The 25,000-nt window shown below is 42.0% G+C and overlaps 1 protein-coding gene across 1 annotated transcript in view; it reads left to right on the plus strand.

Moving 5' to 3' along the window:
• Positions 1-25,000, plus strand: part of rhpn1 (rhophilin, Rho GTPase binding protein 1) — a 32,688-nt gene that overhangs the window by 3,445 nt on the left and 4,243 nt on the right. The window contains exons 4-14 of the mRNA XM_056266452.1: positions 1,002-1,077; positions 1,160-1,237; positions 6,284-6,408; positions 9,183-9,349; positions 10,107-10,204; positions 10,364-10,450; positions 15,008-15,164; positions 15,735-15,848; positions 15,925-16,119; positions 22,802-22,878; positions 22,977-23,120. Coding sequence (XP_056122427.1) covers positions 1,002-1,077; positions 1,160-1,237; positions 6,284-6,408; positions 9,183-9,349; positions 10,107-10,204; positions 10,364-10,450; positions 15,008-15,164; positions 15,735-15,848; positions 15,925-16,119; positions 22,802-22,878; positions 22,977-23,120 — 1,318 coding nt within the window. The remainder of the gene's footprint in view (positions 1-1,001; positions 1,078-1,159; positions 1,238-6,283; positions 6,409-9,182; positions 9,350-10,106; positions 10,205-10,363; positions 10,451-15,007; positions 15,165-15,734; positions 15,849-15,924; positions 16,120-22,801; positions 22,879-22,976; positions 23,121-25,000) is intronic.

The following is a 25,000-nucleotide window of genomic DNA, read 5'->3' on the forward strand; positions in this document are numbered from 1 at the left end:
ATCCTTTATTCAGGAGCAGCTTCTCAGCAAATCCAGCTTTACACGGATCCTCGTTTATAAAGCAGTCTGGTGAGAAATGATTCGCGCAAACATGAGAGCATTGACGTTGATCGTGGGGAATATTCCCTTCGAAAACAAACTCAGCCACTGCGTCTTCAGCGGTTCGGATTTAGGAACATTAAAATGACTGTGTTCGTAATTACACCCAAGAACAGAACACCACAATCGCTTAGACGCCATTCTGCTCATAGACAGTGCTCCAGCATATCAACAATGACCGCGCCGGTCCGCGCAGACTATGATTGACAGCTCCCTATTTCTCGAACGGCTTGATTTGAGGCAGGGAAAAACATATAAGGAGATTAAAACAAAAACACTGGATGGATTTTTATCATTATATGATGGTTGTGTACAGGCACTGCCAACACACATTTCAGTACAATCAACTTGTAAAAGTGCATGTACCATTATATGACCCCTTTAATACCTGGTGAAATATAGTTTGAGAATATCTCTAATATCTTGCTCTGATAACTCAGTAAACTTGATTAAAGGACAGAAAACCACAGGCTTATCCTGAAAAAACAACAATGAAATCATGTTAGATTAATGAAATTATTTATCTTAGATCAACAATTTCTCAAATCAGGTTTGCAAAACAAATGTGTAGTTTTATGCAAGGAGGGCTCCAAATTGTTGCAAATGCAGCAAAAAAAAAAAGCATTAGCATAAACTATTTGTGTGATTTGGGTGTTTTTTTTATTTAAATAATGCATGCTTATGTTTCTTGCACCTTTATTTATCACGTGAACATCCACTTACATCAAGTGATTTGGCAACTTAAAAGTCATTTGGTTTAATTTGTTGCATAGTCATCATTTATGCATTTCTAGAATGATCAACAGTCGTCAGGTTATAAGTGTGCAGAACGTTTGTCATTTACTTGCAGTATTAAAATACATGCATTGAACATTTAAAAATGAATTCTCATTGTGTTGTAGCGAGACGGTCAATGTTCCCATGATTCCACTGGGGTTGAAGGAGACTAAAGAGAGCGACATGACTGCACCTCTTCAGGTGAGATCAACACTCATGTGGTAGCTTACATGCATTATTGAATTTATTCAGTGTTTAAACTCTTTCTCTTCGGTTTCATCAGGATTTCATCAGTGAACATTACAGTGAGGATGCGTCTCTGTACCTGAACGAGATCCAGGTGTTCATGGAACTTAGACAGGTCAGTTAAAGTCAACATGAAACGCTGATCACATCACAACTAGGGCTATCATGATTCCTCGATTAAATTCAAGTACCGTATTTTCCGGACTATAAGTCGCATCAATCAAAAAATGCGTCATGAAGAGGGAAAAAAAACATATAAGTCGCACCGGATTATAAGTCGCATATATATTTAGAAATTTATTTCACAAAATCCAAGACCAAGAACAGACATTTAATCTGGAAAGGCAAGTTATTCAGCACACAGAACAACAGCGGAAGGTGTCCGGTGTGTTAACGTTAGGGGTGATTCTAGGATTTTCATTTTAGGGGGGCTCAGCCCCCAATGAGGGTATGATTTTTTTTTAAGTAACACTTTATTTTAGGATCTAATGCTCACTATTAACTAGCCTAGTTTTATTAACATGCATATGGCAGGGTTTTATAATCATTGAATGTGAGGTAGGCTAGTTAGGGTGTTTCCCAGAGAAAACTTTGATTTCTTTAATCTACATATGTGCACTGCATTTTAAGATGTTTTGAAGGCCAAAAAAAATGGATTAGCTTTAAAACCATAAACATGATGAATAATTTTCTTAGACGCGTTCATTTACTGAAAGCTACTAGGAAAGTTAGGTAACTAACTTTATTAAAGCCACACCATGCAGAAATTGTGTTTTTGTCAAACAGCGACCCCTATAGTCGCTGTGGAATACTTGCACTGTCGTAAATAGCTAGCTAGACATATGTGGAAATTACTGGACAGGTCTAATTATCAACAATGGATGAATGAACAGCATCGTAAAAAAATGCCATACTACAAGCAAGCGCAACAACATAGAACGCAAACAAGTTTAGAAATAAGAGATTTATTTACTAGTCTATCAACAAGATAGCCAGGTCAGCATCGCTGTTGCATCCAGTGCTGCTTTTTAGCTCGCGCCAACTAGTGAAAGCCCGACCGAGTGGGACTGTCACAACTCTGAAGGAAATAGTCAAAGGATTCAGTTGCGAGTAAACAGTAATTTATTGAGCACAATAGTAGATAGCCGTGTGGGTCAAAAGCAGGCAGAAGAAGACTCAGGCTCGGAAAAACAGGGACGCAGTGGGCAGACATGCATGAACAGGTAGAAATTTCTCCGGGAAAATCTCAGGAAACCACTGCATGGGTAACTTACAGGAGTGGAATGCAGGAGAACACGGTGAGTAGAACCCTGGTAGCCTCAACTACCATCTGACATAGACAGGACGAGGTAAAAAAAACAATATATATGACATCCTCATTCAAAACAGCTGGCGCTGATCAGCTCATCAGCCGCGCTGATCAGCCGCGCTCACTCACACAACACGCACACACATAGCGAGGGCGAATCAGGGACTCTTTTCCAGTTCCTCACGCGGTCAGATTCTCTTTTCCTTTTCCTAGTGTCTTCCGACCGTGTTTTCTTTGCTTTTTCCATCGTCGAGTATCACGTCTGAAATGCACGCAAGTGTCTTCGTGCTTCATATATTGTTGTTGATGTGTGTGACGTCGTTGCCGTAAAGCATGTCGTTATTCTCGCGAGATTTGTCGGGGGCGCTCCTCTCAAACTTGCATTGCTGGTTTTTCCAGCGGCGTCCCCCCCAAGCTTTACTACCAGGATGATTCGCCCTACTGTGAGTTTGTTTACCACCGAAATGACTTTGAAGCTGTTATATTAAGGTACAATTCTTGCATAGTGTGCCTTTAAAATTAAATCACAATATGTAGGCTACACATTCATTATTGATCTTATGCCTAATACAGGGCCGTAGACAGGGCTATATAATCAAATCAGAATTCAAGATTATGAGGCCCATGAATTGAAAAAATATAATAATGTGCACGGATAATAATTTATAATAAATACTACATTATTTCATTAAAAAATACGAAAATATGCATGCGAGAGTGCAAAAATCTTTCTAAATACAATTTGATAAATCTACACTGAGAATAGTGAGTAGCGTGAAACTGTTGTCGCAACCAGCGAGGAAAATTGACCATTGATCATTCAAAACAAAAAACCTCTGGGAAATTATTTATTTGTCCATCTTCTCTAAAGAGATGTCCGCTGTCCACATAAAGACTTGTGCCTTCAACTACATTCATCCATGCAGAGGAGCAGAGCCCAAGCACATCAAAAACAATGTTCTTTCTAGGGATGCACGATATATCGGTCACTCAGGGTCCGAAATTAACTTTTTGGCTCACCTGCCACGGGGACTGGTAGATGAAAAAATCCATCAGCCAAGCATATTTTTTACCGGCCAAAATAATAAACAGCCCTTTTGTGTCACATATACATTAATTTATATATAGGCTATATTTAAACATTTTTGTCATATTTCTGGTCTATTATTTTCCATTTTTACTTTGATTTACAAACATATTACACAATTTACACACATTAAAATAATATTTTTGTGGTGGTGCCTATATGAAAATAGTTCTGTACAAATAAAAATGTATTAATTGTATATTTAATAAAATATATGCAATAATAATATATTATAATTATTTTAAAAAAATATTTAGTTTTACTCTGCCTATTTTTTTTTTTACTCTATTTACTCTGACTGATCCGATCAGTAACTTAAGGACTGGAAATATCAGTTGTTTTAACCATTCATTAAAATGAATAGGTTCAAAGGAGTCATCAGTTCGCGAATTGGACGTGTCATTATCGGATGTGTTCGCGTTGTGTGATTATCCCGGCAGCAAGGACATCCCACAAGATTTGTGTCAACACAGAAAACATTTAATCACTGGATAGGTTTTTTCGTTTATTTAAAGTGCGGAACGCTTAGGAGAAGATAAGGTATTTTAGCACAATTCACACCCAGCGGTAATTCAGGAAAAAATATATCCGAATGCTCCACATGAAACAATGGTCTTCCGACCTTTTACCATCGTGTCGATTTATTTTGATTAATATGTGACAAGGAGAGAGAGCAAGACAGCGCTAAGAGAAAGAGTGCGCGCGCGCGACCGGGGCTCTCTCTCTGCTCGTGCTTCAGTTGCGCCCTGTCACACGCACTACTCACAGATCAAATAAGACTATGGCGGGACAAAAATTCGCTTTGGAGCAGGAGCATCGATAAGAGGACTCGTTAACGTTAACTCGTTACATTACTATTTTGGTATGAACATTCACCCGCCAGTGGGGCGGATAGCCTTTTGAGATTTACTCGCCAAACGGAAAATCTACCCGCATTTGGCGCTTGGCGGGTGTTAATTTCGGACCCTGCGGTCACTATATCGGTATCGAACGATATATGTTAATTTTTAATGTTATCGTTATCGGCCCGATAAGAAAATTTGGCTGATATATTAACCCTCTGGGCTTCTTCGGTCAAAAATGACCGAAACAGTATACGTTTTGAAATGTTTAATTTTTTTGCTTCATCGGAGGGGGATGAAACTTGGTGACTTTTGTTGTATTACCTATGTGAACACACAAAAAAATCAAGGAGATGATTCGGATATGTTAAAGGGTCTTAAAAAAAATAGTCACACTTAGCTTCCTTTCGGTCAAAAATGACCGACATAGGAAATTAATGGGAAATACGAAAAAATAGGAAAACTCAGAGAAACTTTTGGTGGTACAAACTACAGATCAGCCACTGTGCAGAAAAAAAGTGTACAGCAATGAAGGGGTGACACTCTAAAACATCAAGAGTGCAAATAAGACACACCCCCCCCCCCCCCCCACACACACACACACCCACGCACACAAACACACACACACACAGAGAAATGAATAGGAAAGACTGTAACAGCAAATGTTGAGAAAATGCTAAATAAAATCAAAAATTAAAATAAAGTACAAAAGATAGGCTAGTCTTTCTCGCTCAAATGCACACACACACACACCTCATCATGTCTAAAACAACAATATGAATCAAAAAGCCTTTCTATGTATTTATATAGGAAGCCTACAGGCGGTTACGGACATTACACACATTTATACATTTTTACTTATCTAAAAAAAAAAAAAAAAGTAGTCTTTTAGCATATCTAAATATATATCTAAATAAAAAAAAACGAATAAGAGAGAGAAATCATGTCTAAAACAGCAATAGGAATCAAAAAGCATTTCTATGTATTTACATAGGAAGCTATGGGCAGCCTACAGGCGGTTATGGACATTACACACTTTAAAACATTTTTAAAGCCACTGGATGGCGGTATTCTCACTTGAATTTTTTTTTGCCTGCTGCCAGCATTATATTTTAATGTGCCACGTTGAGTTTTTTGAAAAAATTTTTTTTATATAATAATAATAAAATAATAAAAAAATTCTAATGGAAAACATAGCTCGTAAAAATTATATAAATTATGCAAAGTATCATAAAAATCTTTAAAAATTCTAAATAATAATAAGAAAATATTATTGAACAAAAATATATTTGAATGGTTTTCCTGGGGGGAAAAAAGTTACATTTTAAGGCTTCTGTCTTTTTTGACCGAAAGGAAGCCAAGTGTAACCCCTAAACAAAGAAGCCCAGAGGGTTAAAGCTGATAAATAATGAATTATTTCCTTCAGTTGAGACGCTTCAGATGCGACTGTTCAACATGATGGGTTTGAATTGCTTGAAATATGATTGTAATCACTTCAAAAACGGAAAATACAGTTAATGCAACATGTGCAGTGCAAAATCTGTCATATCGGCTACAAGAAATTATGAGAACATCATTATAATTGTGTGTTTGGGACGTGGCTTTTAATGATGAGACTTTTGTTTTTGTAATCAGGCTCTAAAAATTATAACAACTTTGGGTTTAGATTAATCGCCTTTCAAATATAAAGAATTATCGGTTATCGGTATCAGCCCAAATGTTCATATCGGTGCATCCCTAGTTTTTTCGCAAGATGCATGCGGTTTTTATCACCATTAGAGGGCCAAAAGTTACATTGTGTAGCTTTAAGAAGTACATTTTGATTGCATGTCATTCTTCAAAACAAAAGAAGTGGTTATCACTGAAAGTGCATGTGCAAACACAAGTCAAATCATTATTTTAAAAGCTCACCTCTCTTCGTAGGCCATGCGTACTCCCAGCAGGAATGAAGCGGGGCAGGAGCTGCTGATGGAATATTACAATCAGCTGTATTTCCTGGACCAGCGCTTCTTCTCACCACACAGAAGTTTGGGGATTCACTTTCACTGGTGAGACTCACTGTGGCACACAAACAAATGAATGAGCAGTGGTTAGAGTAGGGTTGTCAAAAGTACCGACTTCGGTACCAAGTTGATACCGAAATTTTAAAAATGTGATGCTTTGAGCGCTGTTGAGCAGAATCATAAACGCCTCTGATTGGCCGTTATGCTCATCAAATATGTCTGTGATTGGCTACAATGATCAGCGCTTCAAAAACATGTAAATATACATCAATGACGCTCTTCAGCGAGCGCTTGCACCAGGGGTCGGGAACCTTTTTAGACCAAAGAGCCATTTTTTCATTTTTGGTTAATGCATTTTTCCAAAAGAGCCACAGTAAAAAATATATATAATATTATTATTAAAGACGTACTTTTTTTCAATAAAATTTCAACAGCAGTAATTATTAGGTCCATAGACAACTAGAAACAAACATATTCAGCAAACAATAAAGTTTCAATATGTATTAATTGTGCAGGGCTTTCACTGTGAGGTTAAGGCTACGTTTACACATAGCCGGGTATTTAGAGAAACTAATATTTTCCCCCTCTCCGTTTTCAAAAATAACATCGTGCACACACCCGCATAAATACGCCGTCGAGCGCCATCATAACTATGCCAAACCTATGGGCGGCAGTGTAGGGAGAAGGATAAAGCCATGCAAGCCAATCAAAATCCTCAGAATCGACAAGAGAGAACCTAAAACCCCGTTCCTCCCAGTTTACACGGCAACACATAACCGGCGTTTTCAGAAATCTCCACTTTGCCCGGAGTTTTTAGAAATAATCGTTTTCTGTGATAAAAACAGCGTTTTCGTGTAAATGAGAGGGCAAAACGCAGAGAAATATCTGCATTTTCCCATCGTGTAAACGGGGCTTGAGTTACCAACTGATGAGCATAAATCCTCTCCGTGTGTGTGTGTGTGAGAGAGAGAGAGAGAGAGAGAGAGAGAGAGAGAGAGAGAGAGAGAGAGAGAGAGAGAGAGAGAGAGAGAGAGAGAGAGAATGCACACAGTACTTACATCTACTGTGTTTACGTGAATACTCGACTTGGCATTTTGATATATTTCTGTGTTTATTTGTCCGTTTAGGTGCGCAACCGAAGAAAAAGGCTACTACGCTTGTCCATGTTGCGCTCGGCACGCGCACAGCATCCTGTCATTAGAATTCCGTTCTCTTTCACGACTTATCGCGCTTTTAATATTTCTTTTCAATATAAAGCACATCCTGCTCTTTTTTTTCTCCTCATTCCTTCATGTTTTGTGTTAATTAAAGGGATACTTCACTTTGAAATTAATTTTTGGTATGTTTTAGCTTACCTCAAGGGCATCCAAGATGTAGGTGTCTTTGTTTCCGCAGTAGTTTCAATTTTGATATTTTTAGGTCAAACCGTTCTTGTCTGTCAGTCATATAATGCAGGTCTATGGTCTCCACCTTAAAGAGCATGCACAGAGAAGTCCAAATTAAACATGATTTAATGACTCGTAAATGTAAGTACACATTGATGGCCTAAGACACGAAACGAGCGGTTTGTGTGAGAAAACGAACAGTATTTATATCGTTTTTACCTCTTGTAAACACAGCCACGTCCAAGTGATCTGAGGGCGCGGGCGCGGGCGCTTCGGTCTGGAAGTGATCTCTCGCGCCTGTACGTCACTCATTGTTTACACAGAGATTTCGGAAGTGTTACCTTTCACTGTGAAGATCTAAACATATTTAGATATACAGGAAATTGCAACGGAAGACGAATCTCTGTGTAAACAATGAGTGACGTACACGCCCGAGAGATCACTTCCAGACCGAAGCGCCGGCGCCCTCAGATCACTTGGACGTGGCTGTGTTTACAAGAGGTAAAAACGATATAAATACTGTTCGTTTTCTCACACAAACCACTCGTTTCGTGTCTTAGGCCATCAGTGTGTACTTACATTTACGAGTCATTAAATCATGTTTAATTTGGACTTCTCTGTGCATGCTCTTTGAGGTGGAGACCATAGACCTGCCTTATATGACTGACAGACAAGAACGGTTTGACCTAAAAATATCAAAATTGAAACTACTGCGGAAACAAAGACACCTACATCTTGGATGCCCTTGAGGTAAGCTAAAACATACCAAAAATGTATTTCAACGTGAACTATCCCTTTAATAACTTTTAACACAATCGTCAACTGAAGTCTGCGCGGATTATCAAAAACACTACACATTTATCATGTGTCATAACCGTTAATTGATTGCTGTGATGACTCATGACACTCGCGAACAGCACTGAACATGCACTTTTGGTGGTACAACATGAATATTATTATTATTATCATCATAAACTTTTCATTAACTTCGGTGGGGTGTACTATAAGGGAATTGTAATTGGCTGCTTTTTCTGCTATTGATGCGTCTTCATTTTTTTGTTGGTAAAGGGTGAGAGACCTTGCGAGCCACATGATTTTTGCCAAAGAGCCAGGTGTGGCTTGCGAGCCATAATTTCCCGACCACTGGCTTACACCAATACACACGCGAGCGTTTGAAAGCAAGCGTCTATCAGCGGATCGGTCCTGCTCCTGCTTTCAAACACTTCGGTGTGCTCTCAAACGCTCCCGTGCGTTGATCATTGTAGCCAATCACAGACATATCCAATGAGCTCGTGAACACAATGGCCAATCAGATGTGTTTATGATTCCACTCAAAGCGGCACATTTTTTAAATTTCAGTATCGACTTGGTACCGAAGTCTGTACTTTTGACAACACTAGGTTAGAGATGGTCTGATCATGTGTCTCGTTGCAGGTATGACTCGCTGACCGGTGTGCCTTCCGTTCAGAGAGCGCTAGCGTTCGAGAAAGGGAGTGTTTTGTTCAACATCGGAGCACTTTATACTCAAATCGGAGCCAGACAAGATCGTTCCACACTGACGGGCGTTCAGAACGCCATCGATGCTTTCCAGAGGGCGGCCGGTACTGAATCATCTGTTGATTTTACTTTTCTGTGGGTCATTCACAAGAAACGTGTCACAGTACGATTGGAATTCATTTACTGGTCATTTAAATAGATGTCAGTAAATTCAGAGATCCACTGGTTGACGATCACACGTTGATCTGATTGGTTACAAGGTCGTTTGTGACGTCAGAAACACCAGCGATTTCAAACCGTGTTTTTGAGACTGTCTTTGGTTCACTGCAGTTTTAAGCAGAAAATACTCAGCAATGCTGTCGACTTATGAACTTACACATGGTGTGTCTTAAAGCGTATTAAAAACACCACATAGACACATAAACAACATTAAAAGCTGGATTTTCACCACAGGGGGGCTTTAAAAAAATAAGTTACACATCATTAAAAAAAATATTACGGTAAATGGCACAACATTTGACACTGACAAACATGAAAAATGTCCATTAACTAGCAAATATCATCACACCTTCACCTAACAGTTGAATCTATCAAATAATGTAAGTTGCTGTCAGTCAATTATATCAGTTGTAGGACAAAAGAACACAAATGACAGCGTTTTCTGAGATGACCCCTGTTCTCACTATATATATATATAAAAGTGTTTGTGTTAAACACTCTATCTGTGTTCAATAAAAAAAAACACTCATAATCTAAACTCATAATCCTCATGTGCATTGCACTACTTATTGCTGACCTGAAGATCTGAAGCTCTTTGCTTATATAAATGAGCTTGTAAATGTGACGTGTGTGTGTGTGTAGGTGCGTTTCTCTACCTGCAGGAGAACTTCTCTCATGCGCCCAGTCTGGATATGAGCGGCCCTGCTCTGAGCATGCTGGTCCGCCTCATGGTAGCTCAGGTAATGAACCGAGGTTCATAGAAATAAATGTAGAATTTTTTTTTTGTATCTCTAGGTTCAGTCTTAAATGACAGTGTGAACGCTAATCAAACCAGGACTAAATGTGTTTGAGAGTCAAATGTGTAGTAACTCGTGTATTTCTGGGTTTATTAATCGCAGGTTCAGGAGTGTGTGTGTGAAAAGGTCATTCTCACGCAGGACAACAACCTGAATGTGCTTCTGCAAGCCGCCCAGGAGGCAGCGAGGGTGAACGAACACACACTCACACTGAGACTCACTCTCTCACACACACACAATCTCTCTTTCACTCACTCACTCACTCACTCACTCACTCACTCACTCACTCACTCACTTACACACACACACTCACTCACACACTTAACTCACTCACACACTAACTCACTCACACACTAACACACTCGCACACTCACTCGCACACTCACTCACACACTCACTCACACACTCACTCACACACTCACTCACACACTCACTTACTCACACACTTACTCACACTAACTCACACACTAACACACTCGCACACTCACTCACTCACACACTCACTCACACACTAACTCACACACTAACTCACACACTAACTCACACACTCACACACTAACTCACACACTAACTCACACACTAACTCACTCACTCACACACTCACACACTCACTCACACACTCACTCACACACTCACTCACACACTCACTCACACACTCACTCACTCACTCACACACTAACTCACACACTCACTCGCACACTAACACACTCGCACACTCACTCACACACTCACTCACACACTCACTCATTCACTCACACACTTACTCACACACTTACTCACACACTTACTCACACACTAACTCACACACTAACACACTCACACACTCACTCACTCACTCACTCGCACACTCACTCGCACACTCACTCGCACACTAACTCACTCACACACTCACTCACACACTCACGCACTCACACACTCACACACTAACACACTCGCACACTCGCACACTCACTCACACACTCACACACTCACTCACACACTCACTCACACACTCACTCACACACACACTTACTCACACACTAACTCACACACTCACTCGCACACTAACACACTCGCACACTCACTCACACACTCACTCACTCACACACTCACTCACACACTCACTCGCACACTAACTCACTCACTCACACACTCACTCACTCACACACTCACACACTAACTCACTCACACACTAACTCACTCACACACTAACTCACTCACACACTAACTCACTCACACACTAACTCACTCGCACACTCACTAGCACACTCACTCGCACACTCACTAGCACACTCACTAACACACTCACTCGCACACTCACTCACTCACTCACTCACTCACACACTCACTCGCACACTAACTCACTCACACACTCACTCACACACTCACTCACTCACACACTCACACACTAACTCACTCACACACTAACTCACACACTCACTCGCACACTAACACACTCGCACACTCACTCACACACTCACTCACACACTCACTCATTCACTCACACACTAACTCACACACTAACTCACACACTCACTCACACACTAACTCACACACTCACTCACACACTTACTCACACACTTACTCACACACTTACTCACACACTAACTCACACACTAACACACTCACACACTCACTCACTCACTCACTCGCACACTCACTCGCACACTCACTCGCACACTAACTCACTCACACACTCACTCACACACTCACGCACTCACACACTCACACACTAACACACTCGCACACTCGCACACTCACTCACACACTCACTCACACACTCACTCACACACTCACTCACACACTCACTCACACACACACTTACTCACACACTAACTCACACACTCACTCGCACACTAACACACTCGCACACTCACTCACACACTCACTCACTCACACACTCACTCACACACTCACTCGCACACTAACTCACTCACACACTCACTCACACACTCACTCACTCACACACTCACACACTAACTCACTCACACACTAACTCACTCACACACTAACTCACTCACACACTAACTCACTCGCACACTCACTCACACACTAATTCACACACTAACTCACTCGCACACTCACTCGCACACTCACTAGCACACTCACTCGCACACTCACTAGCACACTCACTAACACACTCACTCGCACACTCACTCACTCACTCACTCACTCACACACTCACTCGCACACTAACTCACTCACACACTCACTCACACACTCACTCACTCACACACTCACACACTAACTCACTCACACACTAACTCACTCACACACTAACTCACTCACACACTAACTCACTCACACACTAACTCACTCGCACACTAACTCACACACTAACTCACTCGCACACTCACTCGCACACTCACTAGCACACTCACTCGCACACTCACTAGGACACTCATTCACACACTCACTCGCACACTCACTCGTACACTCACTCGCACACTCACTCGCACACTCACTTACACACTCACACACTAACTCACACACACACTCACACACTAACTCACACACACACTCACTCACACACTCACTCACACACTCACTCACACACTCACGCACTCACACACTAACTCACTCACATACTAACTCACTCGCACACTCACTAACACACTCACTAGCACACTCACTCACTCACTCGCACACTCACTAACACACTCACTAGCACACTCACTCACTCACACACTAACTCACTCACACACTAACTCACTCGCACACTCACTCACACACTAACTCACACACTAACTCACACACTAACTCACACACTAACTCACTCGCACACTCACTCACACACTCACTAGCACACTCACTCACTCACTCGCACACTCACTAACACACTCACTAGCACACTCACTCACTCACACACTAACTCACTCGCACACTCACTCACTCGCACACTCACTCACACACTAACTCACACACTCACTCGCACACTCACTCGCACACTAACTCACTCACACACACACTCACGCACTCACACACTAACTCACTCACACACTAACACACTCGCACACTCACTCACACACTCACTCACACACTCACTCACTCGCACACTCACTCGCACACTCACTAGCACACTCACTCGCACACTCACTAGCACACTCACTAGCACACTCACTAACACACTCACTCGCACACTCACTCACTTACACACTCATTCACACACTCACTCGCACACTCACTCGTACACTCACTCGCACACTCACTCGCACACTCACTTACACACTAACTCACACACTCACTCACACACTCACTCACACACTCACGCACTCACACTAACTCACTCACACACTAACTCACTCACACACTAACTCACTCGCACACTCACTAACACACTCACTAGCACACTCACTCACTCACTCGCACACTCACTAACACACTCACTAGCACACTCACTCACTCACACACTAACTCACTCGCACACTCACTCACACACTAACTCACACACTAACTCACACACTCGCACACTCACTAACACACTCACTAACACACTCACTAGCACACTCACTCACTCACACACTAACTCACTCGCACACTCACTCACACACTAACTCACACACTAACTCACACACTAACTCACACACTAACTCACTCGCACACTCATTAGCACACTCACTCACTCGCACACTCACTAGCACACTCACTAGCACACTCACTAACACACTCACTAACACACTCACTTACACACTCACTCACACACTAACTCACACACTAACTCACTCGCACTCTCACTCACTCACACACTCGCACACTCACTCGCACACTTGCACACTCACTCACACACTCGCACACTCACTCGCACACTCACTCACTAACACACTCGCACACTCACTCGCACACTCACTCACTAACACACTCGCACACTTACTAGCACACTCACTCACTCGCACACTCACTAGTACACTCACTCACACACTCGCGCACTCACTCGCACACTCACTCGCACACTCACTCACTAACACACTCGCACACTCACTCGCACACTCACTCACTAACACACTCGCACACTCACTCACTCGCACACTCACTAACACACTCACTAGCACACTTACTCACACACTCACGCACTCACTCACGCACTCACTCACTCACACACTCGCACACTCACTCGCACACTCACTAACACACTCGCACACTCACTCACTCACACGCTCGCACACTCACTAGCACACTCACTAGCACACTCACTAACACACTCGCACACTCACTCGCACACTCACTCACTAACACACTCGCACACTCACTAACACACTCACTCACACACTCACGCACTCACTCACGCACTCGCACACTCACTCGCACACTCACTCACTCGCACACTCACTCGCACACTCACTAACACACTCGCACACTCACTCGCACACTCACTCACTAACACGCTCGCACACTCACTAGCACACTCACTAGCACACTCACTAACACACTTGCACACTCACTCGCACACTCACTCGCACACTAAATCACACACTAACTCACTCACACACTAACTCACTCGCACACTCACACATTCACTCACTCCACACACACTCACTCTCTCACACACTCACTTACACAAAACGCTCTGCATTTTTACATTTTCAAAAAAAACATAATTTATTTATAAGCCGTTTTCCTCATGGGGACCAAAAAATGTCCCCACAAGGTCAGAAATGACTCCTATTACTATCTTTGTAATAACCTAGGGTTTACCAGGACACACACACACAACTTGAAAGAATGCATGTTGTGGGGTTTTCATGTGTTAATAACCGTGTGTGTTTGCAGGTATCAGACGTGTATTCTCTGGTTCTTCAGGCGATGTCAGTGCCGTTACTGAAGGACTATGTGCCCTTCTCCTGGATCTCCATGGTTCAGGTCAAAACGCATCATTTCAGAGCGCTGGCGCATTATTACACCGCTGTGGCGCTGTGCGACTGCTCAGGTGCTTCTCAATGTCTTGAGACCATGTAATATTTACTGATGACATCATGCATTCATTACCGATCAAAAGTTTGGAGTAATTTCGATTTTTGAAATGTTTTTGAAAGAAGTCTCTTCTGCATATAATGTAATTTAAAAAGCTATACTACTATATTTTTACAATATATTCAAATAGAAAATATTTTAAATTCTAATATTTCAAAAATCATATAAATTTTTTATTGTTTTGATATTGTTTTAACATACAAAATGACAAAGACAAACAATCAGCTATTACCGTTCAGTAAAAAATCTAAATAACAGTAAACATCTATAAAAAAAAAAAGTGTGTATAAAAATGATAATAAAAATAAATTAAATATTTATTTTATGCATTTTTGATCAAATAAATGCAGTCTTGGTGAGCAGTAGTAACTTCTTTCAAAAACATAAAAAAAAAGAAAAAAAGATTGACCGTTTTACCATCAAATCTGACCTGATCTACTTACTGTACATGTTTCTCTTCATATTGTGCTCGTTATTGTAAAGAAACAAGATTATGTTTATAACAATCATTTTCATACCAATGCAGGTATGCCTGATGAAGACGATGATGAAGGTGGAGAAATTAAAGCTCTCATACAGATTCACACCAGACGACCAGACAAACTGAACCTTCAAGATACGGTGGACAAACGGAGACTTGGTTTGTGTAGTGGGATGTGTTTTCTGAACACAGAGTTACAGTTAACACATACTAATATATATATTTCATATTCAAGGTAAAGCTCATCTGCGCAAAGCCATCATACGCCACGAGGAAGCCCTGCGTCTTCACGGCGTGTGTAAAATGCTTCGGAAGATGGACCTCCTACAGGAGGTTCTGTCACACGCTCACACACGCTCGCTGGAGAAATACTCAGATATTGATCAAGAAGACGATTTCTGTGAAGTCGCAGAGGCTCCAGAGATCCAGTGTGAGTGTTTAATATGCTGTCTTAAAAGTTTGTCATCTCATTTTTTTCTTCAAGACTGGTCCTCAAGCGCGCACTTGTGAGTGTTTGTTAAGGCGAGACAAAAACATTGATTTTTCATGCAGTGATCAGTTTTGAGATTTTGGGCTAGTTTACTCCTTCAATATGTGTTCTTTCAAGCTGCTATAAAGAAAACGTTGAAAATATACATTAAGATGTTTATTTTATTACATTTTGTTTACCTGCGCCAGTAAATTTCTCCCGAATTTACCAAGAAGTTAGCATTCCAACGCGTCATGCCGCGCTCCGTCTGTTTACTGAAGTCAGTCATGACCGGTATCGTTGTAACGCTATGTAACCCAAATATGGGCATTTCCTTTCTATCAGTAACCAATCGTGAATGCCCGAAGGGTGATTAAAAGCTAATGACGAAATCTCATTGGCTACTGCTGGTTTCTGCTAACGTGATTCGCTCAGAGGCTCTGCCAATGTTAACTCATTGAGTTACTGCAGTTGTAGGCCTTATATATAAAATCAGTTTTCATGAGCTTGAAATTATACATTATTATTACTAAGGGCCTGAGCATTTATTCTGTTTTTGAGCATTTTTTTCCAATAGAAATGTATTAGATTCCCTACTTAAATCTTTAAATCTTTAAATATGGCATAATCGATTTTGTTTTAAGGCTATGAACAGTTTATTTTGATTTCCTAGGTAATGAAAGCATATATCCTGAAATCCCTCTGAACTTGTGTAAACAAAATGAAAAAAGAATTTTGCACCTGGCTTTATCATATGTTCAAATCTATCTACCGAAAATATATGCAAAATCGCGCATATTTGATTAGATAATACCTAATTTGCATAATTAAACATACAAATTTCAAAAACTTGTAATACATTTTTTTTATATACTTGTGTAAGTAATCAACCGAGGAAGTTTCATGGTGATATCTATTATTTTAAAATTTTACCCTATTCACCTGTAGTGTCTCGCCTTAAAGAGCATATTGCAGGTAAAAAAAAAAATCTAAATTAATATATAACCTTGTATGAAAATACCATATGAAAAGTTAATGCAGGATTTAAAATGTTTTAAAACGACATAAGGGCACTAATTTAGTAGATAAAGTGAGCGTTTCTTGGACTGCTCGTAAAAACGGCTTTTTTTTTCAAAATCGCGTCATTTTACGTCCCGCCAGGGAGCCTCAGCCTCGGCTCAGTGCAGAGGAGGCTGTGTTCAGTGAGAGCGGCCGTGAGTCAGTGTGTTTTCGGTAGTTTTTGTATTTTAATTTATCATCGTCATGGTAAATTATTGTTTGTGGAGGTTGCAAAAACTCCGGCCTGTCATGACATCGAGTCCACAGGTTTCCATAACAAGAAAAGGGACGGTGTTGTTGTATATCTTTCGTGCCTGGTGCGGTTTGTGCAGGTGAAGAGACGGGATTTCTCTTCCGCATCGGAAACGCGGTCGTGTGTAGCGTTCACTTCAGATCCGGTGATTATCATCCCGGCGATATGATGGAGTTCAACATGGGATGCCGAAGCAAAAATATTGATCGTCTAATACTGTACCAATGGCATGAAATAGTGTGATATAGGTAGTCATGCCCTAAATAGAGGCAACTTGTAATTGAAAAACAAAATTACTCAGGTTGTTTAAATATTAAAATCTTTAATTTTCTGTTTATGTTATAACCCAGGTGAAAAATATGTATTAAATATGTACTTGGGTATGTTTTTAGTACAATAGAAATATACTCAAGTATAGTTTTTATACATTTAATAGTATAAATCTACCCTAAAAATACGAATGTCTGCTGGCCTGATATACGATGGTAATAATCTGTACAATATTGTGAGCACAGTGTATATCGTTAGCGAACGTGTATATCTATAAGCACGTCTCTCACCAAGACACCTGTCCTGTTCTCCACTCACACCACAACTCATGGTGTCTCTGACCGTTCTGTCTGACATTAGTCCTGGCCTGTCCTGCTCTCTTGGCAGCATAGCAGGCTCATAACAGGCTCATAGCAGGCTCATCACAGGCTCATAGCAGGCTCATAGCAGGCTCATCACAGGCTCATCACAGGCTCATAGCAGGCTCATAGCAGGCTCATAACAGGCTCATAGCAGGCTCATAGCAGGCTCATCACAGGCTCATAGCAGGCTCATAACAGGCTCATAGCAGGCTCATAGCAGGCTCATCACAGGCTCATAGCAGGCTCATAGCAGGCTCATAACAGGCTCATAGCAGGCTCATCACAGGCTCATAGCAGGCTCATCACAGGCTCATAGCAGGCTCATCACAGGCTCATAACAGGCTCATAGCAGGCTCATAGCAGGCTCATAACAGGCTCATAGCAGGCTCATAGCAGGCTCATAGCAGGCTCATCACAGGCTCATAGCAGGCTCATAACAGGCTCATAGCAGGCTCATAGCAGGCTCATCACAGGCTCATAGCAGGCTCATAACAGGCTCATAGCAGGCTCATAGCAGGCTCATCACAGGCTCATAGCAGGCTCATAGCAGGCTCATAACAGGCTCATAGCAGGCTCATCACAGGCTCATAGCAGGCTCATAGCAGGCTCATCACAGGCTCATAGCAGGCTCATAGCAGGCTCATAGCAGGCTCATAGCAGGCTCATCACAGGCTCATAACAGGCTCATAGCAGGCTCATAACAGGCTCATAGCAGGCTCATAGCAGGCTCATAGCAGGCTCATAGCAGGCTCATAGCAGGCTCATAACAGGCTCATAGCAGGCTCATAGCAGGCTCATCACAGGCTCATAGCAGGCTCATAGCAGGCTCATAGCAGGCTCATAGCAGGCTCATCACAGGCTCATAACAGGCTCATAGCAGGCTCATCACAGGCTCATAGCAGGCTCATAGCAGGCTCATCACAGGCTCATAGCAGGCTCATAGCAGGCTCATAGCAGGCTCATAGCAGGCTCATAGCAGGCTCATAGCAGGCTCATAGCAGGCTCATAACAGGCTCATAGCAGGCTCATAGCAGGCTCATAACAGGCTCATAGCAGGCTCATAGCAGGCTCATAGCAGGCTCATAGCAGGCTCATAGCAGGCTCATAACAGGCTCATAGCAGGCTCATAGCAGGCTCATAACAGGCTCATAGCAGGCTCATAGCAGGCTCATAACAGGCTCATAGCAGGCTCATAGCAGGCTCATAACAGGCTCATAGCAGGCTCATAACAGGCTCATAACAGGCTCATAGCAGGCTCATAACAGGCTCATAGCAGGCTCATAGCAGGCTCATAACTGGCTCATAGCAGGCTCATAACAGGCTCATAGCAGGCTCATAGCAGGCTCATAGCAGGCTCATAATTGTATGGCTGTGGTCCGTCATACGAGTAAGTACTTCCTCAGCATCCGAAATGTCATTGCGATCCATTGTTTTCCTGTTGTTTGAATCAACCGCTCTCCCGCCCGTTATGTCACGCCCGCCACGCCCATTTTCAGACGCGGAAGTAAAATTTTCTCACAAAAACGACTCCAGAAGCTTCTGTAGCGTATTTATAAGTATATTTTAAAGAAAATCTAGTACCTACATTATTTTTCTATACATTGACTCGTTGGTTCCTGTAACCTGCAATATGCCCTTTAACTGTGTAGTATGGAACGATATTCCGGACATTATTCAAAAGGAATTGCAAATTGAATTTGCAATTGCGTTTTCAATTTGTGGACGCATAAAATGTGACATAATCCAAACGCAATTGCAAATCGCGCATTACCGTTTGCATTTTCGTTTAAGCGAACGCACACTGACTGCCAAATTTCAAATGGAAAAGCAAAGTCCGTTTGCAACTGTGTTTCCCATATCTGACGAGTTTTGGCCCTGTCATATTTAAATAGCAATTTCAATTACCACGTCTGCTTTTTCACTTTCTCAGTGTTGCGTATGTAGCCAGCCAAAACTCAAAGGGAATCGCAATTCCCTTAGTATTTGCATTTCCGATGCCTACACGTAAATCTGTCAATCAGTGTCGAGGGTGGGGTTATGCTACGGGGCGTGTTTGTGTTGGGAAGTGACGTCACTCACAGTCGACGCCGACGGTCATGAGGTGATTAGGGTGCTTCTCAATATCCCTCCTCGTCTCCTCGCTCCTCCGTCCTCCATCCTATGACCCGGAAACCAATCGAGCTCAGCCATCTTAAAGGACATCTCAATTCTCTAATTTCACCGCGAGGAGGCGAGGATCGAGGAGCGAGGAGGCTTCCAGAGGAGCTATGAGCGAGGATACACAGGTGTACCCTTTGCGGAAGAGTTTTATCGACTTAACGTGACGCACGTATCAATTCTCCTCCCCCTTCACGTCGGTCACAATCATTTGGATTTATACTTTACTTTTGTAGTTTACATAAACCACACAACTCACATATTTCAACAAGGTATCTTGCTTTATTATTATTTATTATGAATTTCTTAAATAAACAAACTTTAACAACATAAGGGCAGATCCTTTGAGCACTGCCGATGACGCAGTGAAGTGACGCTCGAGTGATCAAGTATTCCAATGTATAAAAAAGCTTTCATTCAATTCCTCCGTCCTCATTTTTTTTCCTTGCAGCCTTCCCTCGCGTCATACAGGGGGTGGAGCTGAGACGCGAGGAAAGGAAGCGAGGAAAGGAAACGAGGATGCACAAATAAGAAATGAGAAGCACCCCTGGAATTCATAGCAGCTTTCTTTGGCCAAGGCCCGCCCATAAGGCCGTTTGACCGACATGTCAAACAACCAATTACAGTTCGTTTCGTTCAGCGTCAAGTTTCGGGGCGTGGAAATGTCCCCACAACAACAGACCTGCGTGCAACAAGTCAGTCAGCATAGAAAATCAAAGAAGGAGAAGAAAACTTCAAGAGTCTATGCCGTGAACCTCGCATACTTTTGAGAATCCTACGTTTAGCTGATCTTGATAAATGCTCATTGTCACTCATGTAAACACAACAGTTTTTCTTCCGCAATCACACGTCTGCGCTTTGTTTCCCGGCGGACCGAAAATAAACGCGACACTCGCGCCCCCCCGGAAATCCGATAAAATTCAACCAATCAGATGATGACTTCGACATTCCTGAAGTGTTTCCAGTTAAGTGTACCATATGCATCAGACGTTTAGCCAACGTTCCGTGGGCGTGACGTCTGAGGCTGAGACTATGAGGTGATGCCCTGAACAGACGCCTTCATCATCTGATCAAGACATTTTTTTTATTGAATACAAAATTATACATACAACCAAGGCAAACGTATTCATCTACAGTGTCTAATAAGAACGAATAAAAGGCTCAACACAGTTTAAAGGAACACTCCACCGTTTTTTGAAATTGGAGTTATTCACTGTCTCCCCTACATTTAGATATGTGGGCAAATACATTTTTGTCTCAGTGCATGCATTGTCTTAGCCTGGCAGTGTTCTGTTCAACATAGTTTTCTATGTCTGTGGCAGCAAAGATAAAGTTGAGATGCAGACTCGCCACCTTCGCAGTAGTGAACGCGCCTATAGAGAGAAATGCACACTTCATATGAATTAGCCTACATAAGCAGAGAGCAGACACTTTCTTTTAGTTTTTAATTATTTGGTTTAAAAGTAGACATTTCAATCGTTCTATACTTCTCAGGTATGCGAGACAAGTAGGCCTATCTTAAACGCTGAGTTTCGGTTCATTTATGAGACGCTCCAGTTCACGCGCCGGCGCCTCCGTGTCCTAATTACCGGTATATTGTCTACTATATTTGCTTCTTATTTATTAATACAGTCAATTTGTTGATGAAACATTGATTAAAATGAAGATATGTATTTGCCCACATATCTAAATGTAGGGGAGACAGTGAATAACTCCAATTTCAAAAAACGGTGGAGTGTTCCTTTAAACTGTGTTGAGCCTTTTATTCGTTCTTATTAGACACTGTAGATGAATACATTTGCCTTGGTTGTATGTATAATTTTGTATTCAATAAAAAAATGTCTTGATCAGATGATGAAGGCGTCTGTTCAGGGCAACACCTCTTGACCGTCAACTGTGAGTGATGTCACTTCCCAACACAAACACGCCCCATAGCATAACCCCACCCTCGACACTGATTGACAGATTTCCGTGTAGGCATCGGAAATGCAAATACTAAGGGAATTGCGATTCCATTTGAGTTTTGGCTGGCTACATACGCTACACTGAGAAAGTGAAAAAGCAGACGTGGTAATTGAAATTGCTATTTAAATATGACAGGGTCAAATCTCGTAAGATATGGGAAACACAGTTGCAAACGGACTTTGCTTTTCCATTTGAAATTTGGCAGTCAGTGTGCGTTCGCTTAAACGAAAATGCAAACGGTAATGCGCGATTTGCAATTGCGTTTGGATTATGTCACATTATATGCGTCCACAAATTGAAAATGCAATTGCAAATACAATTTGCAATTCCTTTTGAATAATGTCCGGAATATCGTTCCATAGTGTAGCGTCAGTACATGTCTGAAAATAATATATGATCAGTAAAATGATTTGATATGACAAAAGTTTGAGAACAGGTTGAGAACCACTGATATATTCCATGTATACAGGCAGTTTGCGTAATATGCACAGTTTTTACTGCAGAAATAGGAGAGGTAGTACGCCAATGCAAACATAGCTGGAGATTCTTAACATGACCTTTGACCTGTCGCCTACAGCTCACACACAGCAGAAGCCTGATATTAAAACTCCTGATTTCAGTGCCGTCAGAGTGACTGATATTTTCCACCGACTGGTAATACTCACACACACACACAGACACACACACACACTAATGCTGTAACATGCTGTAAATGTTAAAGAAGTGTTTAATGTTCACCTCTGTATGTGAAGGGACCACTTTCGCTTTTCTCTGCTCGGAATCGCTGGGCGAGGCGTCACGCGTGTCTGGTTCGAGGAGAGGCGGGGCTTGGGCTCACGCTTCGAGGTGATTCGCCAGTTCTGGTTGCTGGGGTTTTGCCAGGTGGATGTGCTGCGGTAAGAGACGTCAGTAGAGCCAGTAACATTTAAAGGGGTCATCGGATGCCCATTTTCCACAAGTTAGTATGATTCTTTAGGGTCTTCATATAAAGTTTGAAAACAGCTCTGTTCACAGCGACCCGTTTCGGTGCATGTCTCTTTAAATGATAATGAGCAACTGCTCACCCCCCCTCCCCCTCCCCCTTTGTTTTCACAGGTAAATGCAATTTATAATCTGTCAAAATGACGGAAATCACTTTGATAAAGTGTCACGTAATGCTGAAGTTAATGAACATTTTTGATTAAGGCTTGTTACACAATACAGATATACACTTACCGGCCACTTTATTAGGTACACCTGTCCAACTGCTCGTTAACACTTAATTTCTAAGCAGCCAATCACATGGCGGCAACTCAGTGCATTTAGGCATGTAGACATGGTCAAGACATTCTCCTGCAGTTCAAACCGAGCATCAGTATGGGGAAGAAAGTTGATTTGAGTGACTTTGAACGTGGCATGATTGTTGGTGCCAGAAGGGCTGGTCTGAGTATTTCAGAAACTGCTAATCTACTGGGATTTTCACGCACAACCATCTCTAGGGTTTACAGAGAATGGTCCGAAAAAGAAAAAACATCCAGTGAGCGGCAGTTCTGTGGGCGGAAATGCCTTGTTGATGCCAGAGGTCAGAGGAGAATGGCCAGACTGGTTCGAGCTGATAGAAGGGCAACAGTGACTGAAATAACCACTCGTTACAACCGAGGTATGCAGCAAAGCATTTGTGAAGCCACAACACGCACAACCTTGAGGCGGATGGGCTACAACAGCAGAAGACCCCACCGGGTCCCACTCATCTCCACTACAAATAGGAAAAAGAGGCTACAATTTGCAAGAGCTCACCAAAATTGAACAGTTGAAGACTGGAAAAATGTTGCCTGGTCTGATGAGTCTCGATTTCTGTTGAGACATTCAGATGTTAGAGTCAGAATTTGGCGTAAACAGAATGAGAACATGGAACCATCATGCCTTGTTACCACTGTGCAGGCTGGTGGTGGTGGTGTAATGGTGTGGGGGATGTTTTCCTGGCACACTTTAGGCCCCTTAGTGCCAATTGGGCATCGTTTAAATGCCACGGCCTACCTGAGCATTGTTTCTGACCATGTCCATCCCTTTATGGCCACCATGTACCCATCCTCTGATGGCTACTTCCACCATGTCACAAAGCTCTAATCATTTCAAATTGGTTTCTTGAACATGACAATGAGTTCACTGTACTAAAATGGCCTCCACAGTCACCAGATCTCAACCCAATAGAGCATCTTTGGGATGTGGTGGAACGGGAGATTCGCATCATGGATGTGCAGCCGACAAATCTGCGGCAACTGTGTGATGCCATCATGTCAATATGGACCAAACTCCCTGAGGAATGCTTCCAGCACCTTGTTGAATCTATGCCATGAAGAATTGAGGCAGTTCTGAAGGCAAAAGGGGGTCCAACCCGTTACTAGCATGGGGTACCTAATAAAGTGGCCGGTGAGTGTATATTAGACTACTACAGTGATATTTAACCAAAGACTCGCGCTTATGGGGCTATTTCTGGTCTGTTGAAAGTACCTTGTTAATTCTTTTAAACTTTTTAAACTTTTATTTTAATGTTCGATGGTTGAAGGGTGAGTCGATTAATGTCATCTCATTGTGACACTTTTTTAACGTATTGCGTTCATAGAGCGAGCCTTTCACTGATTGTGCACAGCTTAACGGAAGTTACACCCATAATTCGCGCAAAGCATCATGGGGCGTGGGAATAAGGTGGATACTAATGGCTGAGGGCAGAAATATGCTAATACGGGAAATATGCTAATATAGGAAATATGCTAATACAGGTAATATGCTAATACGG

Source organism: Rhinichthys klamathensis, unplaced genomic scaffold (assembly GCF_029890125.1).
Source record: "Rhinichthys klamathensis goyatoka isolate OS25496 unplaced genomic scaffold, OSU_Roscu_1.1 h1tg000248l_1, whole genome shotgun sequence".
Classification (NCBI taxonomy): domain Eukaryota; kingdom Metazoa; phylum Chordata; class Actinopteri; order Cypriniformes; family Leuciscidae; genus Rhinichthys; species Rhinichthys klamathensis.